Below are 24,414 nucleotides of genomic sequence, written 5' to 3'. Positions count from 1 at the left end.
TCTCTTCTCTTTCCAGAAAACTGCCTATTTAAGGGGAGATAGAAAGGCCAAACCAAAGATGTGTTAGAGCAGAATGAACCATCTCTGAAATATGTATTCAGCCTCCTTCATTCAAGCGTCAGACTTAATGATATGATGACATTGCTGGTATATTTCCATTGGATGTGGTCGCTGACAGTTCTGCCAAATAGGACCATTTTTAGAACTGGGAGTTCATGTATGAATTTCCTATTTGTATGCTAGCTATCACAACCTTTCACATTCTCAAGTGTGTAAAAAGGCCTGAGGTTGAATAGTAAAGCTGTTTGCAGGTGGAGTCTCTTGCCTTCCCTGGAGGTTTACAACTCTCAAAAACAACTTTTGAGGAAAGCTTTCTGTTTGATGTGGACGCTGGTGAGAGTTATTTATGTGTTGTGGAGCCAACTTGAGTCCCTGATGAGGAGAAAATTCCCAGCTAATGATCTAGCAGTTGGGCTTGGGTCAAAGTGAATTACAGTATAGCTTTCAAACCTGACTAGTAACATTCAGAGCTTACGCCCGTACTCCTGGGGGAGGGGGGACGGTGCTGCTGTTTCTTTCTTTCTTTCTTTTTTTTAAGTGGACAGGGTGTGAGTGGGATCTGTACTTCCACTATTTCTAATCCCATGTGGCTGTGGCTTGGTCATCAATCTTTCTGGCTAAGGACACCTTTTTTTACCCCTCAACCTGACTAAAACCACAAAGGTGGAGAGGAAAATGCCTATTCATTAATGTCACACACTAATTCAACTAGCTTATAGGCCCCGGTGCAGCACTCAATAACCCTTCACATAAAGCATGAAGTCAGACAAGGTTCTGTCAAACGTGTTTTTAGATATGTGGTTGTTTTAGACATCGAGGCAGTGTGTAGAATAAAATGTTTTCCAAGTTTTATATATTTGAAATGGAAATGAATATACTTTCAGTTTTATAGCAACAGTTTTGAATAGCTTTTATTTTAATATCCAAATGATAGACTTTATTTTTCAATCCACCAAAAACATTGTTTTTGCCCAAAATATGGTAATCTGAAGGCAGATAATCTAGGTGTTTAGAATTTAAGGATGCTTCACTCGCTTTCTCTAGATAGATGGACAGACAGACAGACGTAGGTATATCTGTATGTTTTTTACTCTGTGTGTGTGTGTGTGTGTATTCCTATTTGGAAAGTAAAACTTTTAAATTTCATCAACTAAACACAAAATTATAAAACTGTTGCTACTATTTTTTTCCTTTGGCTATAGGTGATTTTCTGACTTTCTAACTTTGGCATCTCATAGATTCAGCTATATAGCAATTGAAATGACCTGCTATCCAAATGATGGCCAGTGCAAATGTGCAGACCTATAGTGTTCACTGGATGTTAAGTGGATGTACCTTGTATTCCCACTTCTTCCATTCACTAGAAAAACATATTCAGCCAAAATAAAGTAATAGATAGTGACCGATAATTATACCACTAGATGCTGTTGTGTTGTCATGCTATACTTGGATGTTTAGGTTAAGGCTACTGGAAAAAGGAGCAATTTAAATGGATTGAGATACAAATTCTACACTCAGATTATAGTTATTTAACCTCTGTAAACTTATCAACACATGATTTTGTATTTAAAATTTCTATTTATTTAGTAACTACTTAGCCCGCACTTTCTTTGTGCCCCACTTTCTTTGCTCTGTAGTGGGGATACAGCTGGAGGAAGGCTAAACTACTCTTGTCCTCAGGGGCATTTCGGCCAGCATAGCAACACGGCCCTTTGTACAGTGATATCATTTTACCCTCAATATTTCTGTTCTATGTTGAATTTATATGTCTGATGATATGGATATGCATATTATTTATGGAATAACCTGAAAACCAGTGATTTGGGATTATAACAATGGGTCCCCTAGAAGATCTTGCAAAAAGTTATTAGGAAGCCCTGGCTGGTGTAGCTCAGTGGATTGAGCACGGGCTACGAACCAAAGTGTCACAGGTTCGATTCCCAGTCAGGCCACATATCTGGGTTGCAGGCCACAGCCCCCAGCAACCGCACATTGATGTTTCTCTCTCTCTCTCTCTCTTTCTCCCTCCCTTCCCTCTCTAAAAATAAATAAATAAAATCTAAAAGAAAAAACCCGTTTGCAGACTTAAAAAAAAGTTGTTAGAAGGCCTGTTGGGGAAGCTGAAATGCTTCAGCTTTGTTTGCTTCTTTATAGAGTCAGATCTGGGAGGCCTTGATGATCTAGGCACTGGTTACCGCAACATCAACCGTCAGCTGAACGAAACAATTAGGCGTCGCAGACATGCAGAAGAAAACGATTACAACATTGAGGTGCTGCTGGGAGTGGATGACTCTGTGGTCCGTTTCCATGGCAAAGAGCACGTCCAAAACTACCTCCTCACCCTGATGAACATTGTGAGTAGTGACTCCTTCGTGAGGCCTTTTTTTTTTTAATCTTTTAGTTCACATCTGTTTTGTTAGTGTCTTCTGGAAACCTGTGTGGGCACTTCCGTGACTGTGCCGCACATCCAAAATGTGTGTACAACTGCATTGAATGCAGACAGTGATTTCCACAGTTAACATACAAGGATGCAAAAATAAGGGAAGCACAAAGCACACATTTCTTTTGGTTGATCAGCTATTTTTCCATTGTCATCAAGGAGAAATCATAATTTGAAAAAATCATAATGCAATGGAACTATGACATGAATTGTTTTCTCAGTTCATTCTAGGAATAACCAAAACTCTCAGGACTTAATCTACCTGCCTTGATGTGGACCACAAAGGATAACATAGTTCTTTTTAGCATTGTTTTGTATCCCAGGATGATAAAGAATGATTGAGGCCTAATAACTCTGTCTGATGATTGTTGGCAGAGCCTTTGAATAAGAGTGCTGTTTTTCTGTATTATGCAATGTAGGTGATATATTTACAAAGCACAGTCAACTCTTGGCACAGTGCTGCTATGCAGTCATGAAGGGCTCTTTAAATTTGTTCTGTATTTCTTCTGCATGAGCCTTAATCATATCCAGAAGACATTTAATCAACATCCTTCAAACTGGTGTATTTTTTTTCGTTGTGAATAGGCAAAGAACAATTGAGGAGAAATAATTTATAAGTCACCTACTTCAAAAGGATAATTGAGATAGTAATACAATCAAATTTATATTTTTTGTCATTTAGAATTATGAAATACATATTCTATTGATCTAGCAAATGTTGTTGTCTAAGCCTGTTGTTCTCCTCTTTCAGCTTTTGACCATAAATTTAGCTTCTTTGGCTATCTATGTCATTTAGCTTCTTTTTCAATGATTAAGATTAAATTTCAAATAATTATGTTGAAGAAGAAAAATCATTAATATTATTAATCATGATTTTATTTATTCTGATATTTAAGCCTATATGTTAAATATATTTTTGTTCTTTGAGATGCCATGTCTCTTTGAAATGCAAAATGAGTCTAGAAATTCAAATACATTTTTATTTGATCATCAGCACTAATTCCGGTTATGAAGAGCAGTCAGCACACAGATAACAAATGACTAGCCTTGTATAAAACTTCATCACTGAGAATTAAATGAATGTCTTCAACTATTGGCTCTTAGATGACTTGCTAGCAGCATAACTTTGAGCATGTTGCTTAGCTTCCCTGTGCCTGCTTTAGTTTTCCCATCAGGAAAGAGAGAAAAATAATAAGACTTACTAGGGATGTTGAGAGGATTGAATGAATGAATGTAAGTCATGTGCTTTACACAGTGCTATATACACATGCAGAAGTACACAGCCATGTTTTAGATTTCCATGTGAAATTTATTTCCAGCATTACCTAAAATTTAAAATTTCCTGTGGAGATGCTATTCCAAAGTGCTTCAGTCATTGTACCTTGTGTCCGCTCTCTCCTTCCACTAGCAGTGCAGTCAGTTACAGACTTCTTGGGCTTCTAACTGGTGTCCAGACTATAGAAAGCTCTTGGAGTAAGGCAGCAGAGATTTGAACTGGTCCTTCCCCTCTCAGAACTTATAATTTGGTTGAGGGGGAAAATATAAGAGAAATTTTAAAGATTGAACAATAAAAGGCATGCTGCCATTAAGGCTCATATTGTAGGTGCTGTGTTATAAATTCTGTGAGACTTTGGAGAAGGGAGCTGTGACAATAGTCATCCAAGGGGTAAAGTGCTGCGAATATTAAGTTGGGGCTCCGGAGGCAGGGGCTTTAGTTCGAGCTCTATTAACTGGCTCTAGGGGCCCTGGGCCCTTAGATGAATCATGTGCTTCCCTGGGATTTACTTTGTGTTTTTATAAAATTCAAAGTTTTGACAAGGTGTTCATTAATAATTCAATCGGAAAGTTGGGAGTAAACTGGGTCTTTAGGGGTTTGTTTACATATTTTTATTTTTGTTGTTACTTTGTTTTGTTTTTTGAAGGACACATGAAAATGTAAAGGTTTTCTAGGTAAAAATCTATTCACAGGAAACCTTTGCCTTAGTTGACTTGTGAGTAAATGCGTTCTCCCTGTGGTTTACCTGGTAGTCTGTGTAGTTCCGGTACCAGAGCCCAGATGATATTCACTGTGTAGTTCCTGAACAATTGCTTTTCTTCATGGTTGTTTTTTGTTTTTGTTTTTGTTTTTTTCATTTAAACTGAACTCTTTTTTTAAGGGGAGTTTGTATTTCTTATTTCATACTTTTGTATCATGAAAAGGGTTTTCAAGTTAATCTTAAACATCTGTTTAATGAAAGAATGGATAAATGAACAAAGGAGTATGAACAGCATGGAAGTAGATTATGAACAATCTTGGGGAAACAGTAATGTTGGATGCAAAACATGAGGGTATATTACACCCTGGCTGTGGTGGCTCAGCTGGCTGGGTGTCATTCTACAAAGTGAAAGGTCACTGGTTAGATTTCTGGTCAGGGCACATGCTTGGGTCATGGGCCCAGTCCCCAGTCGGGATGTGTGCAGGAGGTAACCAATTAGTGTTTCTCTCTCACATCTATGTTTCTCTCCCTCTCTTTTTCCCTCCCTTACCCTCTCTCTAAGAATAAATAAATAAAATCTTTTTTAAAAAAAACAAGAGGAAATAAGTGACAACTGAAAGCTTTTAATCAGCTTAATGATGTAATGGTAGTATTGTTTAAGAAATAAATTAACATTTCTTGGTTATCGTACTTTTTTCCAAGTATATTGTAAGATGGAAATTACTCCCATTTTTCTAGCAGAGACAAAGCTTTACACTGTTCATAAAATGAAGGAAAATGTTTAAAATTATTTGAATTTTGTAAAACAGTCTCAAATAATGACAGTGTTGGAAGGTGATCAGTAGAAGGCGGCCATGTGCAGCCCAGATGGGAGGGCGCAGCCCCTGAAAGAGCGTGAAACTCTGTACCCTCCCTCCATGCATTGCACTGTGGATCTGTTCCATTTGGCTGTCCCCAAGGTGTATCTTTCATAGAGAAACCAGTGTGTAGGAAGCAGCAGCCTATGCTGGAAAGGTAGGACAGTTTTGGGTTCAAGCCTGCCCCCAGCACCTACGAGGTGAGAGGCCTTGTCTGAGTAGGAACTTTTCAATGTCTCAGTTTCCTCACCAGTAAGGCGGGGATAGCAGGCTTAGTTTTATAGGAGAATTCTGAAGAAGAAAGGAAATTGTAGGCTGTAATAACTGCCAAGATGGAAAACAGATGAGACTAAAGGACTACTGTCAAGTGGGGGAGGTGGGGGCTCGTTTGGATAGGAGGTTGGAAGAAAGCTTCTCTGAGATACTATCTGAGCAGAGATACAGAAATCTGATGAGGAACGGAGTCAGGCAAAGGACTCGGTAAAGAGTCATCCCATCTGAAGGATCATGAACTGCAAAGGCTGAGTCAAGAAAGAGCTACTGAATTAGGAGTATGTTTTTCAAGCCCAATGGGTAATTTTGATGAATACCCCTAGTTAAAAAGTCACTAGTGTAGTAATAAAGGACAAGAACAGAAAGGAGAGAATGGAGGGTAGGCCATTTTTTAAAATAAAGAAATAGAAATGAAATTTCTTAAGAGTAAAAAATACAAGTAACTGGACTATCCTGGAAATTTTTCCAACATTTTTTCTGTGTATCTTGATACTCAAACTCTGTTGGCAGAAATGTGTTATCATATGAACTACTCTGAAGCTTACCTTACAGAACTCTGAGCATTCTAGGCAGGTAACAGTTTCTCCCCAGTCTGAATATGGTGGTTCCTTCCTTTGGGATATGTACTAGCTGCTACAGGAGAAAGCGTGGGCCTTGCTGAGAGGAAAACCAATGGAATAAATGTAAAGGACAGGCTCCAGGTGGTCTCTGCTTTTCATCCAGATGGAAAAAAAAATGTCTCCTGGCAATACTATGAAGGTAAAAGGAGGAACTACCCCACAGAGCTTTAGAATAGTTTCCTGTTACAAGGACAAAGGTGAACTGTCATTTAAGTGATCAGAACAAGAAACAGTAGAATTTCAAAGGATAATTCCATCATACAAAATTTTTAACTTTGCAGTCTAATGTCCTATAATGCAAATGGGACTCATGAATTTCCTTTTCAAGATATCAGTTTAGTGTGATGTGTTTCAGTAGAAGTCTTTGTTTCCTAATGTTTGCTTTCTCCACCATGTGCTCTCTTTTCCACGGGTAATTTAGGTGGAAGTTACCCTTCATCTGTCCTGACATTGGATCACATCTTGGAGTTTAAGAAGAAACATTAGAGGCGATCCTCTGTAACATTCTCCTTTTTGAAGACAGAGGGATTGAAGGCTAATGTCAGGTTACTTACCTGGTGTCACGTATTTAGTTAATGCAAAGGCAGTCTGATTTTGTCTCTGATCCCCATTTTAACCCCACTTCACTTGAACATTTATGTTAATAGTTAGTCATTAGTATCTGATTTTCAAAAATATACCTGAAGGAGACTCTATGATGTGAACTAAAGAACATATGTGCTCAGTAATGCTTTGGGCTGGCTGCTAAAAAAGGTAGGCTGCAGTGAGAACTCATTTACAACATCCTAGTACTTGCCCGAAGCAGGAATAGGCTGCCAACCTCCATCCCTTTAAGAATTGTCTGACTTGCTCCATAATTATCAACTCAATTCTGAAAACTCTAATTAGTCAAAATAATATTTAGGAATCAAAATGTATATGTAGAACAATGGTTTTTAACAAACCTTTTAGAGTGTGGATTTATTTTTGAACTTGAGGAAAACCATGAAAAGTGTATTTGTGTCAAAAATAGTGTATACCATTTCAGAAAGTCAAAGCCCACTTGGCATTCATCCAGGTTAAGAACCCTGAGATGTAGCCAACTTAAAGTAGCTCCTAGTGGCCAAATCTGAGATATAAGCAAAAATAAATAAATGATAACAAAGGATTAGAACACATGCAATAAAAGAAATACTTGTGAGTTCATACTGATATAAATAAATAATGGACTATGTAAGTAAACACAGGACAATACTTCCTTATAGTAGAATTCCAGTTAATATAATGATAGATATAGAAAATTGCTAATTGCCAAACACTAATGCAGTAATTGTTGCAGGCAATGAATCACAAAATTAGGGGATGAAAATCTGATGAGAAACAGGATATATACATAGCATCAAAGTATCTCCCCACAAAGGATCTATTAATCATAAAGGGAAAACTAGTAACTTTATATTACCAAAACCTGACAGCGCCTTAACGTGGGTCAGGGCATAGGAGAAGCTTGAATTCAGTTTTAGGAGAATTAAGGGACAGCCACAAAAGGCCTCTTTCTGTGTTGTAGAGAATGGAGTAGAGGTTCAAGAACAGTGAAGAAAAGCCAACTGAAAATTAACTGTGGATGTTTAGGCAAGAGACAGTCGTGTGTTACACAGGGATGGTTGCTGAACCAGGGAGTATTTATGGGAGAATCAATAGAACTTGCCAGCAGATCAGATCTGGGCTAAGGGAGAGGGAGGAATCCATCATGATTTACACTCTTTTGGCTTGAACACTGCTGCATGATGGTGCCATTTACATAGAGGGAGTGATCTATGGGAAAAAAACAGATTATGTGGAATGAAGGCTAGTGGTAAAATCTTTGAAGAGGTTCAAAATCATCTAGTTTTAGCTCGAGGTGCAAAGAATGATTTAATGTTGTTAAGGATGAAGGCTTATCCTACTACCAACTAACATTTAGCCTTTGCTCTCTGCCTGGTCCTGTGCTAAATACTCTACATGAATTATATAATAATCCTCAGCCCTCAAATATGTTCATTTTTAGCCCCAGTTTATAAATGAGGAGATCGAGATTTAGAGAAGTTTGGCTGCTCTTCCCAGAGTCAGACAGCTAGGAAGTGGCAGAACCGAGACTTAAGCCCACATCTCTCTGCCTGCTCGTCCTCCCTAAGCTTTATTGCCTCCTGCGTATCCCTTGCCAAATAAAACTCTGATGTCTTGTCTTTACTTTTTACTGTGTCTTGTGAGAATACCATTCAAGTTGTTGGAATGAGAATTCAGTTACATGCCTGATTGAATCAGATCAGTTAGCAATCCAGTTTAAAATTCTAACAGGGTGATGAAGCAGATTTTGTGGTTAAGGGGTGGGTTGTTTTCTCTCAGTACGTTAGATGGTCTCTGTCACCAACACTTCCCTGTCGGTGGCAGGTATCCTTGTCATTTGCTAAGATCTATGAAGTGATCTGGGTCTGTTGTTCCTATTAATATTTTCAATGCCCTGCAGAGAATTCAGTCTATGCTTTAATCTCAGTATTTACCAAGTGAAAAGAAAATAATTTCCTTAAAAGAATGCCTCCTAGAATGAAAAACAAGCTTGTACTTCCAAGTACTCATTAATAATTAAGAGAAAATTCATCAGTTCTTTTTTATATTGAAATCGGCTACTTAAGTTGGGCAATGGACTAATGATAATAGCAACATCTGGACAGTGTTATCTGGACATGACAAGCTTTACTACCTAATATTTTTAAAAACTCCATAGAAGCACTCTGTCCCCAATGAAGCATCAGTTGATTTATTCAAGAGTTAGCAAATATGCTGTGGCTGGTGTGGCTCAGTGGATTGAGTGTCGGACTGCGAACCAAAGAGTCACAGGTTTGATTCTCAGTCAGGACACATGCCTGGGTTGCGGGCCAGGTCCCCAGTAGAGGGGTAAGTGAGAGGCAACCACATATTGATGTATCTCTCCCTCTCTCTCCCTCCTTTCCCCTCTCTCTAAAAATAAATAAATAAAATCTTAAAAAAGTAAAAGAGCAAATATGTGTGGTGACTGGTTACTTAGTGATGATTACATCTCAACACTGCTTTTGATTTTTTAACTGTTTCTGAAAACATCGAATGTGACTGCAAGGCAGATTTACCTGGAGAGGATACATGTTTACTCAACCTGAGCAAATTATGTAGCAGTTTTCAATTTGGGGTCATTACTGCTAATCCATTTCTTACCTGTGCATGCACACTGTCCTCCTGTCGTTTACTCACCCAGTGTATATTCCCTCTCACAGACCAAGTCCTGTTAGGTTCTAGACAGGCAAAAATTAATAAGATTTAGCTCCTTTCTGTAGGAACTAATTCAGCAGGTAAAATAAACAAATGAACAAATAATAATAAAATAGAAAAGTTTCTTCAAAAGATTCAGCCACGAAGTAAACATTAATTGAAAAGGAGGGGTGTGGCCCGGCAGATAATGCCAGTGGCAGATGAAGTCTTTCTCCATAGAGAGTATGTCATTGGAGTTGTAATTAGAGTATGAATTAGCATTTCCCTGCTGCAGAACAAAGGAGTCTTGAAAGATGGGGAACCGATTATAAAAAGGTACTAAAAGTGGTAGTTTTTGGAGCCACTGGAGTTTTGTCTGTATGTGGAACTGAAGGGTATTTCGGGGAGATGGCAGAAGATGAGGCTGGGTAGAGCAGCTGGGGTTACCTTCAGAAAAGCATGTGCCATCCTAAAGAGTTTGAATTTCACCCTGCTAATGAAAAGTCATTCAGTGTTTTAAAGAACACTGGTGACTTGATCAGTCTATGTTTTAGAAAGAGAATTCTGGATGCAATAGAATGATTTGGAGGAAGAGACTCTATTAGACTCACGCTGTGGACATACATGCATAGTATTTATGCTCCAGAATTAGGGGATCAACCGTATTGAGTCTGGCTCCAAATTCTTTGTGGTTTATACTACCCCTCCCTGCCTCAGAAAATGCTCTTAATTTCCCCAATGTGGATTGAACACACCAGGTCACAGAGACAGATTGGGATAAGTACAAGTCAGTTCAGCCTCCTTATATAAACATGCACACCTCCCCTGGAAAACCCTGGACCCATCATTCCAGAAGAGAGTCCCCACATCACAGGCTACATTCACATCACACGACATCCATGGTGTTGCTGCCTCAGAGGTTCTTTTGATGTTTCCTGAAGCACCTCAATTTCCTCTGTCCCCTTTGATTCTGCAGCCCCAAATTCTTTTCCTGACATTCACCCATTTTTCCTTTTTTATATTACAAATAATCAGTCTGACTTTATCCTTCCCACATTTATTCCATTCTTGATTTCTCCCAGGGTCCTAAAACATAGAAAAGCTTTTTAGCTTGTTGAGGAAATAATTTTTTTCATTCTTGAAAAATGGGAAAGCTCAGGTGTTCTACCTGAGCTTTCGGTATTTTTCCACTGTCCCAAAGGCCCAAAGAGTCTGTAAGACCTTATAGCTGAACTGTGTATTCTTGACCCACCCAAAGCCTCTTGGATGCTTGCAAGGGGTAAAAGCATATTTAACCTAAAAGGACAGACTCCTGTTTATTGAAAACAATCATCTAACCATTATAATCTGCCCTTCTGAACAACTGCTGAAATGGGCCCAAACTACCCAAATGCAAACATTTGCAAAAGTGTCAACAGGTTATTACAGCAGTGCAACTCATTCAGATGGGTACTAAGCTACGTGGACAGGAAGGATGGGTTTAAGAGACATCTGCAGGGCTTGCAATACCTGCAGAACAGGAAGAGGTCAAAGGTGATTTAGTTTTTGAATGGGATAAAATTTTCAGGAAAGAGAAGATTTTGAGGGAGAAGGTGAGTACACTTTGAGATGTTTAGGTATACTTCCAAAGACATAGATCTGTTGCTAGGGTTGAACAGGTGGCTCTGAAGAACAAGAGATGAATCAGTGTTAGGAATAGAAACATTTGGAATTCATCAGCCTATAGGTAGGGTTGAAGAAACAAAAGTTAACGAACCATTGCAAGGAAAGCAGGTGAGAAGAGAAGAGGATTGACAGTAATGAGACACTGACATGTGTGGACCAGACAGAGAAAGATAAGCTGATATTTCTAAAAAATAAATAAAAATAAACCAATAATGTCATTGAAGAAATGTAGTGGTAAACAGTACTACATACTGCAAAACATTGTAGGCAGGTTATTTTTTATGATGAAGGAAAATTGAGAATATTAATAAAAGAAGAAAAAGAATACCAAGAAAGGAGGGATGGAATAAGGGAAATAGAGTTGATATTTTGGAACAAGTGTCTTTAGGGAAGTTGGGAGGAGCCTTAGAAGAAGTCAGAGACTTAGCACTTCTGCTAAGACAGAAAGAAAAAGGCAGCGAGGTGTTGTTAAGAACCGGAATTAGCATCGCACAGACTTACTTGAATTTTGGCTGTGCTGATTATTTGGGGACCATCGTAGAACTTCTCTGGGTCTCTGTCTCTTCCTAAAGTGGTGATAAGGAGCCCTCCCCTGTAGGGTTCTGAGCTTTCATGATGTAGGCTGAGCCGGTGAACTTGCCCTTCCCTTTGCCTCCATTGCTCATTCTCAGATGGGCGATGGGCACAGCCCACCTCTCTCCCGTCCGTGGGTCTCCCTGCTCGGACTACCCAGCCTCCGGTACAGTCTTCCTCAGTTGCTTGTCCCTATCTCGCCACTCAGATTTATTTAGTTCACAGTACCTGTTCCCATCTGAAATGACCTTGACTGCATGTCTTTTTGTATTTGTTTTCATAGCTTATTTTACCTATTAGAATATCTGAGTATTCATGATAAGAACAGACCCACCTCATTTACTATTTAGTCCCCCACCCCTAGGACAATTGTGTATGTGGCAACTGTTCAGTAAACATTTGATAAGACTATTCCTAAAAAATTAGTCTGACATTGGGAATGAGAGAAGAGTTGGCAGGTTGGGAGACAGCTACCAACTTTAAATAAAAGGACTAGAGTACGGAGCTGAGGATGAAGCAAGTGTGTGTTGGAAACCTTCAGCTTTACAAGAGGTAGTTGTGGATAGAGTTGCATTTTTTCATAGCCCATTTCAGAAATCTTTTATTTATTCTTACAGCCAAAGAGTAAATAGGCTAATAGTCACCTAGGCTATCTTATTATTTGTTTGCCTTCAGTTAACCAAGTTTTTTTCTAAAAATATTATATATGCATACCTTTTGTTTATTTCTGTGTGAATAATAATATGAATAATGCCTACAATTTTTGTTTTTATATTTGCAAGGGCCAGACACCATTAAATACTATACATATATGAGCTCATTTATTCTTTTGAACAATCTTACAAGGGCAGTACAACCATTATCCCATTTTACAGATGAGAAAACCAAGACACAGAAACAGGTAACACGCCCAAGGTCACATAGCTGAGGTCAAACCCAGGCAGTTTGACTGTAGAGCCCATCCCCTTTACCGCTCAGTGATACTGCCTCTCAAAACCTACTCCACTCATCTGCAAGAAAAAGGTTATTCCTTTGTTGAAGCCAAAGTTGTTCATCGGCTAGTCAGACAAAGCAGGTCAGATTGTCCTGCCAGGGAAATGTCCTGGGAGAAATTGTCCTGTCCGGGAACAAACCTGGAAGGAATTTTCTTTTCAAGGAAAGGAATACTTGGTTTTATTTTACTTTCCCCCTCATGTCACTGCAACCCCTTTCAAGGTCAGGGGAATTTCAGGGGAGAATGGGAAGGGTTTACAGGAACAAATATAAGGGACACATGGACAAAAACTAGGGAGTTGGAAATGGAAACTAGGGGGAAGGGATGGGTGGGTGGGCTGGCATGGGAGTAAAGGACAGAAAACTGTACTTGAACAACTATTAAAATAAAATTTAAAAAAAGGTCATCTGAAAATTAAATCAATGTTCTATTTACCCCTGCTTCCAGGTAATTTAATAGAGACTCTGGTCTCGACCCTGAACACCCCGCAGTAAACATATACGTTCTCCAGTAGACTGGCTCAAGTGGTGAGAGGGGATTCCATTCTTTGTAGACAAACCTGCATCTGCGTCCTGTAGTGTCAAATAGGTGACTTCTTAGAATGTTTGTGCCTGATGCTTTTCTCACAACCCAAAACACTGGTTATAGTTTTCAGCCCTCACTTTTCTGTTCTTACTCATTTTTTCCAGTGATCTGCTCAAGCTTCTCTTTATTTTATCCCAATATTTTGTTGAATACCATTATACTGATGATCAAGAAATTCTTATTTATAATAAATTGACTCCAGTTCCTCATTTCCTTAGAATTTACATGAGGAAAGGTTATAAAAAGGAAGTGAAATTTTTAAGTTTTTTTTATCAATATGACCCCCCACACCCCGTTTCTTGAACTGGGGGGTAGCAAACTTGCACTGGTCACTCTAACACCAGACCTTTTGTGCCTGGTGACAGTAGGGCTGCAGTCTGTGGGTCTGTGGGGTGTGGCCATGCACTGCCAGCTGCTGACCCTGCAGTCAGACTGCCCAGGTGTTCCTCCTTTGCTCTGTCTGCTAACTGTGTGACCCTGGGCAAGTTGCCTAAGTTCTCTGGGCCTCCATTTCTTCCTTTTGGGAGGGAGGGGGCTCAATTTTTTTCAGATGGAAAATGGAGATATGTCTAAAGTCATTGCAAGGATTACTTGAATTAATGTAATTAAAGGATTTGGAACTGTGTGTGGAACCCAGAAAGCTCTATGTAACCTTAGCTGTTGTTTCCATGTGTCATTGATGTTGCTGTTACTTAAGAAAAAATTGCTTTTCTTGTCACTGAATTGTGAAAATGCTTCCTAAACAAATATTATTTAAGCTCATCTTGACACATTCAAATGGTTACTTTAGTGTGATACGCTTTTAGTTTTTCTGTGTATCACTTATTCATTGTTAAAATTTGCAATTAGTTTATAGCCAAGTCAAAGGCTTTTGTGCCTCTTATGTTTTAGTCAGATGACACAAAAACAATCTAAATAAAGATGTCTTAAATATTTTTCTTTGCTTTTAAGAGTCAAATGAGTAAAGTATTCAAAACTCAATGTTTTCCTTTGGTTAGAATATTTTTGAATGCTTCTTTAATTTTAAGGAAGTTATTTTATTTATGTGTAAATATAGGAAAAGGCAGACACACCCACTGGTATTTAGGTACATTCAGGTGTATCAAGTAGCCTGTCCTTTACCCACTCTAAAATGTACATACTGCCATCTGCTGGAAAGAACTTCTGTACAACATTTAGACAGTATTTTCGAAAAAAATTACTGTCCATTTTTTTTTGATAAGTGAAACATCTTTTAATTAAAACTAAACACATTTCAAGAATGAGTCTTGATATCTCTTTCAGGGAAAGCTAAGATGGGGACACTTGTTTTTCTGCTGTTTTTGGGTAGATTATGAAAATACATCCACAAACCTTTAAAACAGTTTGCATGGGTACGTGGGGGAGTGCTACGGGTGATTGTGTGGCCGTTTGCTTGATTTGAACACCCCTGTAATACAGGCAGAGCAAGCCCAGTTATGATTTGCCAGTGAGACAATGGAGGCACGAATAGGTCACAGTAGTAACAGGTCCCTTAGTTCCTCGGTGGCATAGCTGTGACCAAAGTCCAGGGCTTTCAGTGCCTCATCCTGAGGTGCTAATTATTTCTCCAGCTTGCACCATATCTGCTATGACTCCAAGGATAAAGGCATTCTTCATCTTAGTATTGACAAGGCCTGACAAGGTGAAAAGCAGCCAAATTATCAAGTTCATTTTAAAAGTAAATCGTGTATAGGAAGCAACTTTTTAAACCTTCAAAGGCAAAACAGTAAGTGCTGCCCAGTACTTTGCATAATACACACACCTAGTATTTGTTGATTTGTCACACTGGAAGAATAGTTTCTTCTGTGTATAAATATTCCTGCCTTATATTTAGTGATTTCTACCATAAAACTTAGGTACACCCTGTGACAGTTCCCCGAATGCGTGCTGACTTAGAGCATCCTGTACCTAATTTTGGTCCCATCAGAACCCTGGTATCCAATTAGCTTGGGCTAACGGTGACTTTTGTTAAGTAAAACTTTTCTTTTGGTGAAGGGCAAATTTTTAAATGCATCTTTTTATTCCATCATATTATAATGTAATATTTTCATGAAGTGAACATGATCTATTTGAGTAATATTGCCAACATGAATTTTGTCCATTATACTTTCTTGGCACTGATTTTAAACTTCATGAAGTACGATGGAATTTACAAATTTAGGGGGATTATGCATACATTTTACTAAGTCGGATATGACACTATTTGCCATTATTACCAACGTTTGTTAATTTTATGATTCCGAGATTTTCTGTTGTAGATTTTCCCTGTAACATTTAAAAGCAGACTCATCACTGCTGTTCTGCAGTGGCTCTGTGCTCCTCCCTTCCATCACCTCTGCTCCAGAAGTTCCTTTGTTTTCCTAAAACCTAGCTGCTTTCTTTAGTTTTAAGTTGTATTGCTCTTCTATTTTGTGTATTCACTAACATTGCTTTCAGCCTCTTTTTTTTTTACATTGATTGTATTTACATTTCAGTTACGTTAAGCTAAGTACATGCTGAGGGAAGCCATGTTGCTAATTCAGAACAGCTGCCTTACGAAAAGTGTCTTGGAACATCCATGAGTCTCTGGATGAACATATCAGTGACGGGCCTGGCTTTGGACTTTTTGCTTTTACTGTCCTATAATGTTAGGACTTCCTCGTTAGATCATTAAAACCCAGAAGAAGAGGGGGCCTGCAGTTTTCAAGTAGGCAACATGAGGTGTGGAGTCCAAAAAGGTCATAAGAAATCAGCCTTTTGTCCAGCATCCAATTTTTCCTTATATTTATTTACCCCAAATCTACCCCTTGAACAGTGTTCACTCATGGTTTATAGGTTTGTTTTATGTAAATACACAGAATAAATTGAACCCCTTTTCCATTTGGTTGCTATTATGTCTTCTTTCTAGGTTTTTCTTTCCTGCTTCCCATACTTTTATGTCGCTCCCTCCATCTCACTAAAGTTTATTTTTTTGAGCAATTTGTTTGCATGAGTTAAATATTTTTATCCTTACCTAACCCTGTGAGGTAGTGTTCTTATTATGCCCATTTGATTGAAGCTCAGAAAATTAAAGACCACAAACAATGAGGGGTTGACCCAAGATGTCGGCTGAGACTATTAATGTCTAGTATCAGGTTCCGAGCCACTGTGTCTCTCCAGTCATTCTTTTTTTTTTTTTTTTAAGATTTTATTTAATTATTTTTAGACAGAGGGGAGGGGAGAGAGAAAGAGAGACAGAAATATCAATGTGTGGCTGCCTCTCATGTGGCCCCCACTGGGAACCTGGCCCACAACCCAGGCATGTGCCCTGACTGGGAAATGAACTGGAAACTCTGTGGTTCGCACACAGCCTGTGCTCAATCCACTGAGCCATATCAGCCAGGGCTGTCGTCATTCTTTATGTGACACTTTCTCTAGGCTCCTTGCTCTTTGCCTTCCTCTGGATACATCTGTGTTGATCAATAACTCGTATATGACAGCAGAGGCAAAAGGAACCCAACACTTCAGGGATACTCTGGCCTGTACTGGAACAACATGGGGATGAGCTACCTACCTGCACACCTGACTGCGCATCTCCTTGCTCACTCCTCAGCTTACCTCAGACAGGGTTGAATCGGGTCTTTCCATTCTGTGCTTGTGTGTGTATTTGTAAATGAATGTGCACATATGCATGCACATTTCCTCTTAAAAGGACTCTACGTCTTATTAAAGTACACTTTGTCATCTTTGGTGTGCACTAGGTTTGTCAGATCTTTTTCCTGCATTTTATTGCTCTACTCTTTTTTGTTTCATGTACAAATTCGGTAAGTAAACCTTTAGTCTGGATTTAAGGCATTGGTTTTTTTAAGGTGTTCTATGCAGTCCTCCTAGATTCTTGAAATATTTCATTTGAGATTTCATGGTCTGTATCTTGGTCAGCGTGGCATTTCACAACTTTGCGATTCATGAATTTCTTTTCTTTTTTAGAGTATTCTGCCATTCTTGAGTTATATTTCTGTGTAAAGCCTCACTCTGAGATTATGCCTATCTCTTCTCTGTAGGTCTTTAATTGGCTGCACACACCATTCAAACCTCCTGGATTTGAGTGGAAGTGCATTTGGTTCTCCATTCCTCTTTTAGTTATTGTGACAAATGTTGGGTCCCCATTCTGGGAGACAGCTAACGTAATCTAGCCTGACAACCTCACCTTTCCCATCCCACTGGCATTTGTGAACTTACTAAGAATTCTTTAGCACACTAATTTTGCACTAGGCTCTGCAGAAAATACAATGACTGTCCACTTTGGATTCATATCTGCCAATAACTTGTGTTTTTGTATGTCAGTTAGTATCTACTGTCTTTCTCTTCCCCATCTGTATAAAATTATCTTGGACTATGATCTCTTAGGTTGCTTGAATTCTAGTATCTATGACTTGACCGTATACTGTGTCACTTTTAGAAATTTCAAAGTAACTTTAAAAATTAAATAAAAGCAGTTACTCAACTTTGCTTTTCTCAGCTCTATCCATGGCTGACAGTCAACTGATACTTGTACAGTCACATTCTCTTAAAACACATTCTCTGTGTTCATGATACTCCAGAGTTTACCAGCTCAGTAATTTACATATCTAAAATTATTCCAAAGCTAAAGGTCAGTGATCTCGTTTAAGAGTTCAGTTTAAAGTAAGACTAGAGTACTTGTGATTACATGGAGGCTGATCCCTTAATTGTTAAGCATTTCACAAAATCCTTTGTGTTGCTTTTCTTTTAGTAATTAGCTTTGTTTCTAGGTGAATGAGATTTACCACGATGAATCCCTCGGAGTACACATAAATGTGGTCCTGGTGCGCATGATCATGCTGGGCTATGCAAAGGTAAGCTGTCTTAAAATATGTGAGCCATGGACGTTAAGGACTGGGTTAGCAAACAGAAGATTAAATTGCTGAAGCTATATCCAACATACGGCATAGATAAGTCTCACATAAACCTCGGCTGCGCTGAACTAAGGGAGAAAAATGACCACAGTGAGTGGAGCTCTCCAAATCTGAGCAGATAATGAACTATTTTTATGTTGTACCATTCCCTTTGTTTTCTTCTCTTTAGTAGAGCTGTGGATAGTCACCCTGACATCAGACATGACCATATGAATGGAAAAAAAATTGATACCATTGTGAGGAAAGAGAATTTCCTTCGTCTTCTCATTTTATCAAATGAATGATTTATTTATTCATTCAAAATATAGAGAGTGTGTGTGTCAGATGCTTTCTAGGTGCTCCAAATATGTCAATGAAGAAAAAATAATGAAGACCCTTGCCTTCACATAATTAAAGATATTTTATGTGTCTGTCTTTCCACTTAAGAAAAGTAAAGCACACAGTGAATATTTTCATTTTAAACAGGCTTAGTCCTTTTAAAAATTAAAAGTTGGGTCAAAATGCACACAGTAGGCATTTCATGTGATGTAACTAACTGTAGTTAACTTTACAATGACTCTAAGTATGTCCCTGTCCTTGAATAATGAAACAATGAAAAGGATGAAATGGTGTCTCCCTTTGAGGAGAAATCTTAGAAGTGACTAACTTGACAGTTTCTTGATGTTTACAATTATATGTTCCCTTTCATAATTAAATTCTTCTGGTTATGAAATACTAATGAAATTACATATTTAACAAATAGAAACAATCCATATGCTTGCATTTCATTATGTATTTGACATCCACTTATTATCTGATGAGAGGGTGTCATTGATCCTGTTTATCCCATAAACCTGACCCACTGTGTCAATAACACTGAATACAAGTCAACTCCAGCTGGAGATGTTAACAGCCTTCAATTGGTTGTTAAATTTGTTTGGAGAAGTATGTGGTCGGCATATAGCTAACCCAGCTACTTTTGTTAAAAATGTAAACACTGATAATAACATTTGCTGAAATGTAACAAAACTTTTAACCCATCAGCCAATTAGGAATGAATTTTGGGTTGCAAGTTCAATCCCTCATTCCATCAGAGCTACTCTTGGAGGTGTGACTCCTGGGTTTTTGAAGGACGGGCTCTTTCCCTCTGAACTTTTAACTCCTGACCATAATGTGATAGTAACAACATTCCAAGGAACTTTGCTCCGTCTGACCTACAAGATAAGTGCAAACCCCTCTTCATTGCTGTAAGCTTAAAAAGGGTCTTTTTTTTTTCAGTGTGAGGTTGATAGAGTTTGACCACTGTGCATTAACTACTACTTGACCAGCTTTTGTCAGCTCAATGAAGGACTTATATTCTTCCCATATGTTGATTAATTCTGGACAAAAAAAAATTAACTAAAAATCTTTAACAGTTCTGGATAAAAGTCTCATGCCAGAATTTTTTCCCTCTATTTTTATTCTCGATACCTATGGAACTAAAAATCTAAACTGAAGTAGGAATTATTTAGACTGCTAGAGGTCTGCACCAAATGACTAACATCGGTTGCCTCGCATTAGCAAGTCTCAGTATCACACACTCCCGTACATGTGTCGGCCACCTTACACACAGGTAATAGAGAGTATCACAGAGATATCCTTCACAGGTGCTTAGAATTCCCAAACTAAAGTGGGTGCTTAAATAAGCCCCTAATCATATTATCAAACATTATTTAAATGCTATAATCCCAAATGTTAACTTCGGCAAAAGATATGAAAGGAAGCCTTTGGACAAATGTTATGTGTGTCTTCAACATACTGTTCCCTCACAGTCCATCAGCCTCATAGAAAGGGGAAACCCGTCCAGGAGCTTGGAGAACGTGTGCCGCTGGGCTTGCCAACAACAAAAATCTGATCCCAACCACTCTGAACACCATGATCATGCAATTTTCTTAACCAGGCAAGATTTTGGACCTGCCGGAATGCAAGGTATTTCCATTAATGTAGGAAAAAAAACTTAAGAGCATGACTTTTCAAAAGTAATCCTAAATCAGGGAGTCTGTTCAAATGTTCACATCTCTACCTCCACTTTCCACTGTGCATCAGCCAAGCATACATTTTCTTTCTATTGCCTCCGGTGACTTCTGTGGAATTCACAATGTTAAATGCTACTTAAATACTGTAATAAATTATACTCGCCTTTAAAATAATGAGTGTTCATTTGGGGCATGGAGGGGACGCTGTAAAATGCAGTGTGAGTTCCACTGAGTGTTTGGAATGGGAAAAGAGATGCCACAGAACCGACCGCTGCCAAGAGCTTTCTTCCAAAGCCAGCTTACATTTATCTAATAAATTCTGATGCCGGCTTTGGAAAAAGGAGACTGACGGTTTTCTTTTCAATGTTGATGGAATGTCTGGCTCCCTTCATCAGTACCATGATATGAAGGACCATTCTGTACAACAGAAAGACGAGGCTTAGTTGGTGGGCAGACCAGAATGGTAACCCCGGGCAGTTCCTTCCCTTAAAAAAGGAGAAAATGCAGACCCAGTGAATCTTTTCAGAGATGATTACCTGTGGCTTTCCCAAGAGAATGTGGCACAATGCTAGCAGTGAAATAATACTGCCTCTGTTTCCTGAAAAGCTCCCCACCCCCTAGGCAAAGGTCCAGTAGTAATTCTTAATGGGTTTTCTCATAAAATGAAAATAAAAGTAATTGTTATTCTCTACAGGATATGCTCCAGTCACAGGCATGTGTCATCCAGTGAGAAGTTGTACCCTGAATCATGAGGATGGTTTCTCATCTGCTTTTGTAGTAGCCCATGAAACTGGCCATGTGTAAGTCACTGTTGACAGCTACAAAGCCAAGAAAGGTCTTTTCTTTGCTGCTTCTCTCAGTATTGTTCGAGCTTTGGGCGCACAGTGCATGCCTGCATGCAGCTCTCGTCCCTTGCCAAGTGTGAGGAACTGAAAGCAGTGGAGAGGTCATGCACTGCAACCAAATGAGTGACTAGCTTGCAGAGACACCCTGCTATGACATACGAAAGGCCTTTCTGTCCAATCATTCTCTGTTTCACAATTCCTGTGACTCCTCCACAAAAGCCATGTTAACTTAAAAAATACGTATTTTCCTGTACAGTAAGTCCTTACTTAACATTGTCGATAGGTTCTGCAACTTTATGCAACATGACTTAAAACAAAACCAGTTTTACTAGAGGCTAATTGATATAAACAAGAGTTAAGTTTCTGTGGCATCTCATCAACATTCTAAGGAAACTGCATTAAACAGAATGACTTAATTTGAGGACCTACGGTATTTATTTTTAAGACAGAAATTAAGCAGATGCCTGGCGCCTGTGATTCTTACTGGTGAGATCTCCTGTGTGTTCCAGGCTGGGAATGGAGCATGATGGACAAGGCAATAGGTGCGGTGAGGAGACTGCTCTGGGAAGTGTCATGGCCCCCCTGGTGCAAGCGGCGTTTCACCGTTACCACTGGTCCCGATGCAGCGGCCAAGAACTGAAAAGATACATTCAGTATGTCCCTTTCAACATGTTGCAAGAGCATTTATAATATGAAAGAAATACAGACATGAAAGTGACTCTTAGGATTGTGTTCATAACAAAAGTTCCAGTAAATGAAAACTGTTGTTTGCAGTAAACATTTTCCTATGACCCAGAGCTTTGGGCACAATGATTCTATAATATGATCACAAATATTTTAGAGTCATAAGCCTAGAATTTAAGTGATTTTTACTGTGATTTTTTAAAGTAAATTCTTCCTGGAATCTTGGATTAATGGTCAAATTTGAGTTGAGGATGAGGAGCAGGTTTTTGAGAAAGGTTTAAACAAAAAAAGCTTTAAAGGAATGTTTTTGTGACCTTGATCTGTGATCTAATGAAGTTCCAGAGTATATAACCTAAGGATACTTTCATTTTCAGTGGGACATGATAAAAGAATGGGACATTTTACTACACATGATGTTTTCCTTCCTACAGTTCCTATGACTGTCTTCTTGATGACCCTTTTGAACACGATTGGCCCAAACTCCCAGAACTTCCTGGAATCAATTATTCTATGGATGAACAATGTCGTTTTGACTTCGGAGTTGGTTATAAAATGTGCACTGCGGTATGTTTCTCACAGTCAATTTAGATCTTGTGTCTTGAAATCTATTTGCATAGCTCCTGTTTGGGGAGCTCTGCAGACTCACTGGCACGGGCATGAGAATTTCTTCCAGTGATTTTGTGTTTGCCATGCCACTACATGTTAAAGTTAAGTGCTTCATGTATACTGTCTTATTTAGTCCTTGTGACAGGCTAGATGGGAGTTGGTATACATTTATTTTACAGATGAAAAAGTCAAGATTCACAGAGATTAAGCAATTTGATTAAGTCAGACATCTGGTAAATAGGGGAGCTGGACACTGAAACCAAGTTTGTCCGGCTCCAAACTACCCTGCTGCTCCTTTGGTTTTTGTGACCTTTAAAGATGACTTTTAAGCATTAGACAGGTTGCTTTTCATCAGCTTGTTGGCCAGGATCCCATGTACCTGTGACCCCAGGGAAGGGCAGTGCTGGTTCACACTCCTGTGAGAATCACACAGCAGAGCAGGGGGTCAGGAACTCAGGCTTCATCATCAGACTGCTGGGTCCGGGGGGCGTGAGCCTGGCACTCACCAGCTGTGGGATTTCAAGCGCCTTCTTTAATCTCTCTGTCTTAGTTTCTTTGTGTATAAAATGTGAATAATGATAATGTTTATCTCATAGAAATAGATCAGGGTTCAATTTGATAATGCAACTGAAGTGCTTAGCATGATGCAGGCACATAGTAAATGCTCTATGAAATCCAGTAGCCAGCCTTCTCTGCAGCTATTTAGATTAGAGGTATGTTTTGTCAAGTTTCCATGTTGCGATTTAGTAGTTGGTAAAAAAAACGGGGGAGCTTTTTAAGTTCTGGAACAAACTCTGTGTGTTAGAGAAAAAAAAAATAAATAAGCATTTCATGGTACTGACAATGAATGATATGCTGTTTGAAATCTTCCATATGCAGACAGCTACAGCCATTTGGACTGTCTGTCAACTATACGTTGTCAGCTCCTAATCACCTCCATTAATGTTTTGACGTGAAAATTCTAAAACTTGGACTCAATATGGTGGGAAAATATAGTATCTGAATTAAATAATAGGAATTAGAACAAAAAACCCAGGTCCAAAATGAGAACAAATTAAGAAAGAGCTCTGGCCACAAGCTGTGTGTAATTGGTGGTATAGCCAATGGCATGCAGGTAAATTGGTATTTGATAATTTTTAAAAATTTATCTAAAGAGTGGTAAGATGTATGCAGTTAGAAGGAAAGCAGACAAGTAAAGACACACATATATGTGTGCTGACACATACTGTGGGTATTGTCATGTGATATTTTAGGAAAATAAAAAATATTCTTAAGACTGAGAAAACTAAGATTCTAGTTGGGTTCTATTACTGCCTTACTTGTAACAATAACTACAGCCTTACCTTGTAACCCATATATTCTCAGCCATGGATTATGAGGCTCAAATATATGAAAAGTATTTTATAAGCCACATGAATGTACTATAATAGTTTGTTGTACCCAGAATACACTATCTTACATAGAAAGTTTGACAAATATTTTCTGCTTTTAGTCAGTTCCTTATGATGGACATTTTTATTACTTACATCTGACTGGTTCATACTTACAGGGATTAAGAGGAGCCATTTTGATAGCTTGAGAGCTGCAAAACCATTATAATAAGTTTATATATTTAAAATGTTCATAATAATTACTCTTTTTAAATTCCAATATTGTCTATTTGAAAGGCAGGAAATAGAAATGGTGTGCAGAAATATTAAGAGTCAACTGGAGAATCCCAGACAAATCATTGTTTATCACTGTTATTTTAGAAAAGCAAACTAAACATAGTCTCTACTTGGAATTCTTAGACAGTACTTTTTTCTCACCATGCCACAACTTTGACTTTAAATTTAACCTGAAGTTAAAATATCCAAGGAACAGGATGTGAAGAAATCGTATAGAAGATATCATTGGTACAATCCTGCCATCTGCATTTCATTGACATTGTGATTCTCTCTCTTCCAGTTCCGAACCTTTGACCCATGCAAACAGCTGTGGTGCAGCCATCCCGATAACCCCTACTTCTGTAAGACTAAAAAGGGGCCCCCACTCGATGGGACTGAATGTGCTGCTGGAAAAGTGAGTTTGTCCATACCATGAAGATTTA

The 24,414-nt window shown here is 38.7% G+C and overlaps 1 protein-coding gene across 1 annotated transcript in view; it reads left to right on the top strand.

Moving 5' to 3' along the window:
* Window positions 1-24,414, top strand: part of ADAMTS3 (ADAM metallopeptidase with thrombospondin type 1 motif 3) — a 232,567-nt gene that overhangs the window by 178,721 nt on the left and 29,432 nt on the right. Inside the window, exons 5-11 of the mRNA XM_028506934.2 lie at window positions 2,215-2,414; window positions 18,053-18,136; window positions 19,987-20,143; window positions 20,885-20,990; window positions 21,545-21,688; window positions 22,151-22,283; window positions 24,273-24,386. Coding sequence (XP_028362735.1) covers window positions 2,215-2,414; window positions 18,053-18,136; window positions 19,987-20,143; window positions 20,885-20,990; window positions 21,545-21,688; window positions 22,151-22,283; window positions 24,273-24,386 — 938 coding nt within the window. The remainder of the gene's footprint in view (window positions 1-2,214; window positions 2,415-18,052; window positions 18,137-19,986; window positions 20,144-20,884; window positions 20,991-21,544; window positions 21,689-22,150; window positions 22,284-24,272; window positions 24,387-24,414) is intronic.

The sequence above is a fragment of the Phyllostomus discolor genome, chromosome 1 (genome assembly GCF_004126475.2).
Source record: "Phyllostomus discolor isolate MPI-MPIP mPhyDis1 chromosome 1, mPhyDis1.pri.v3, whole genome shotgun sequence".
Taxonomy (NCBI): domain Eukaryota; kingdom Metazoa; phylum Chordata; class Mammalia; order Chiroptera; family Phyllostomidae; genus Phyllostomus; species Phyllostomus discolor.
Note: the sequence above shows the minus strand (reverse complement) of the source record. Positions and strands in the feature narration are given on the sequence as shown.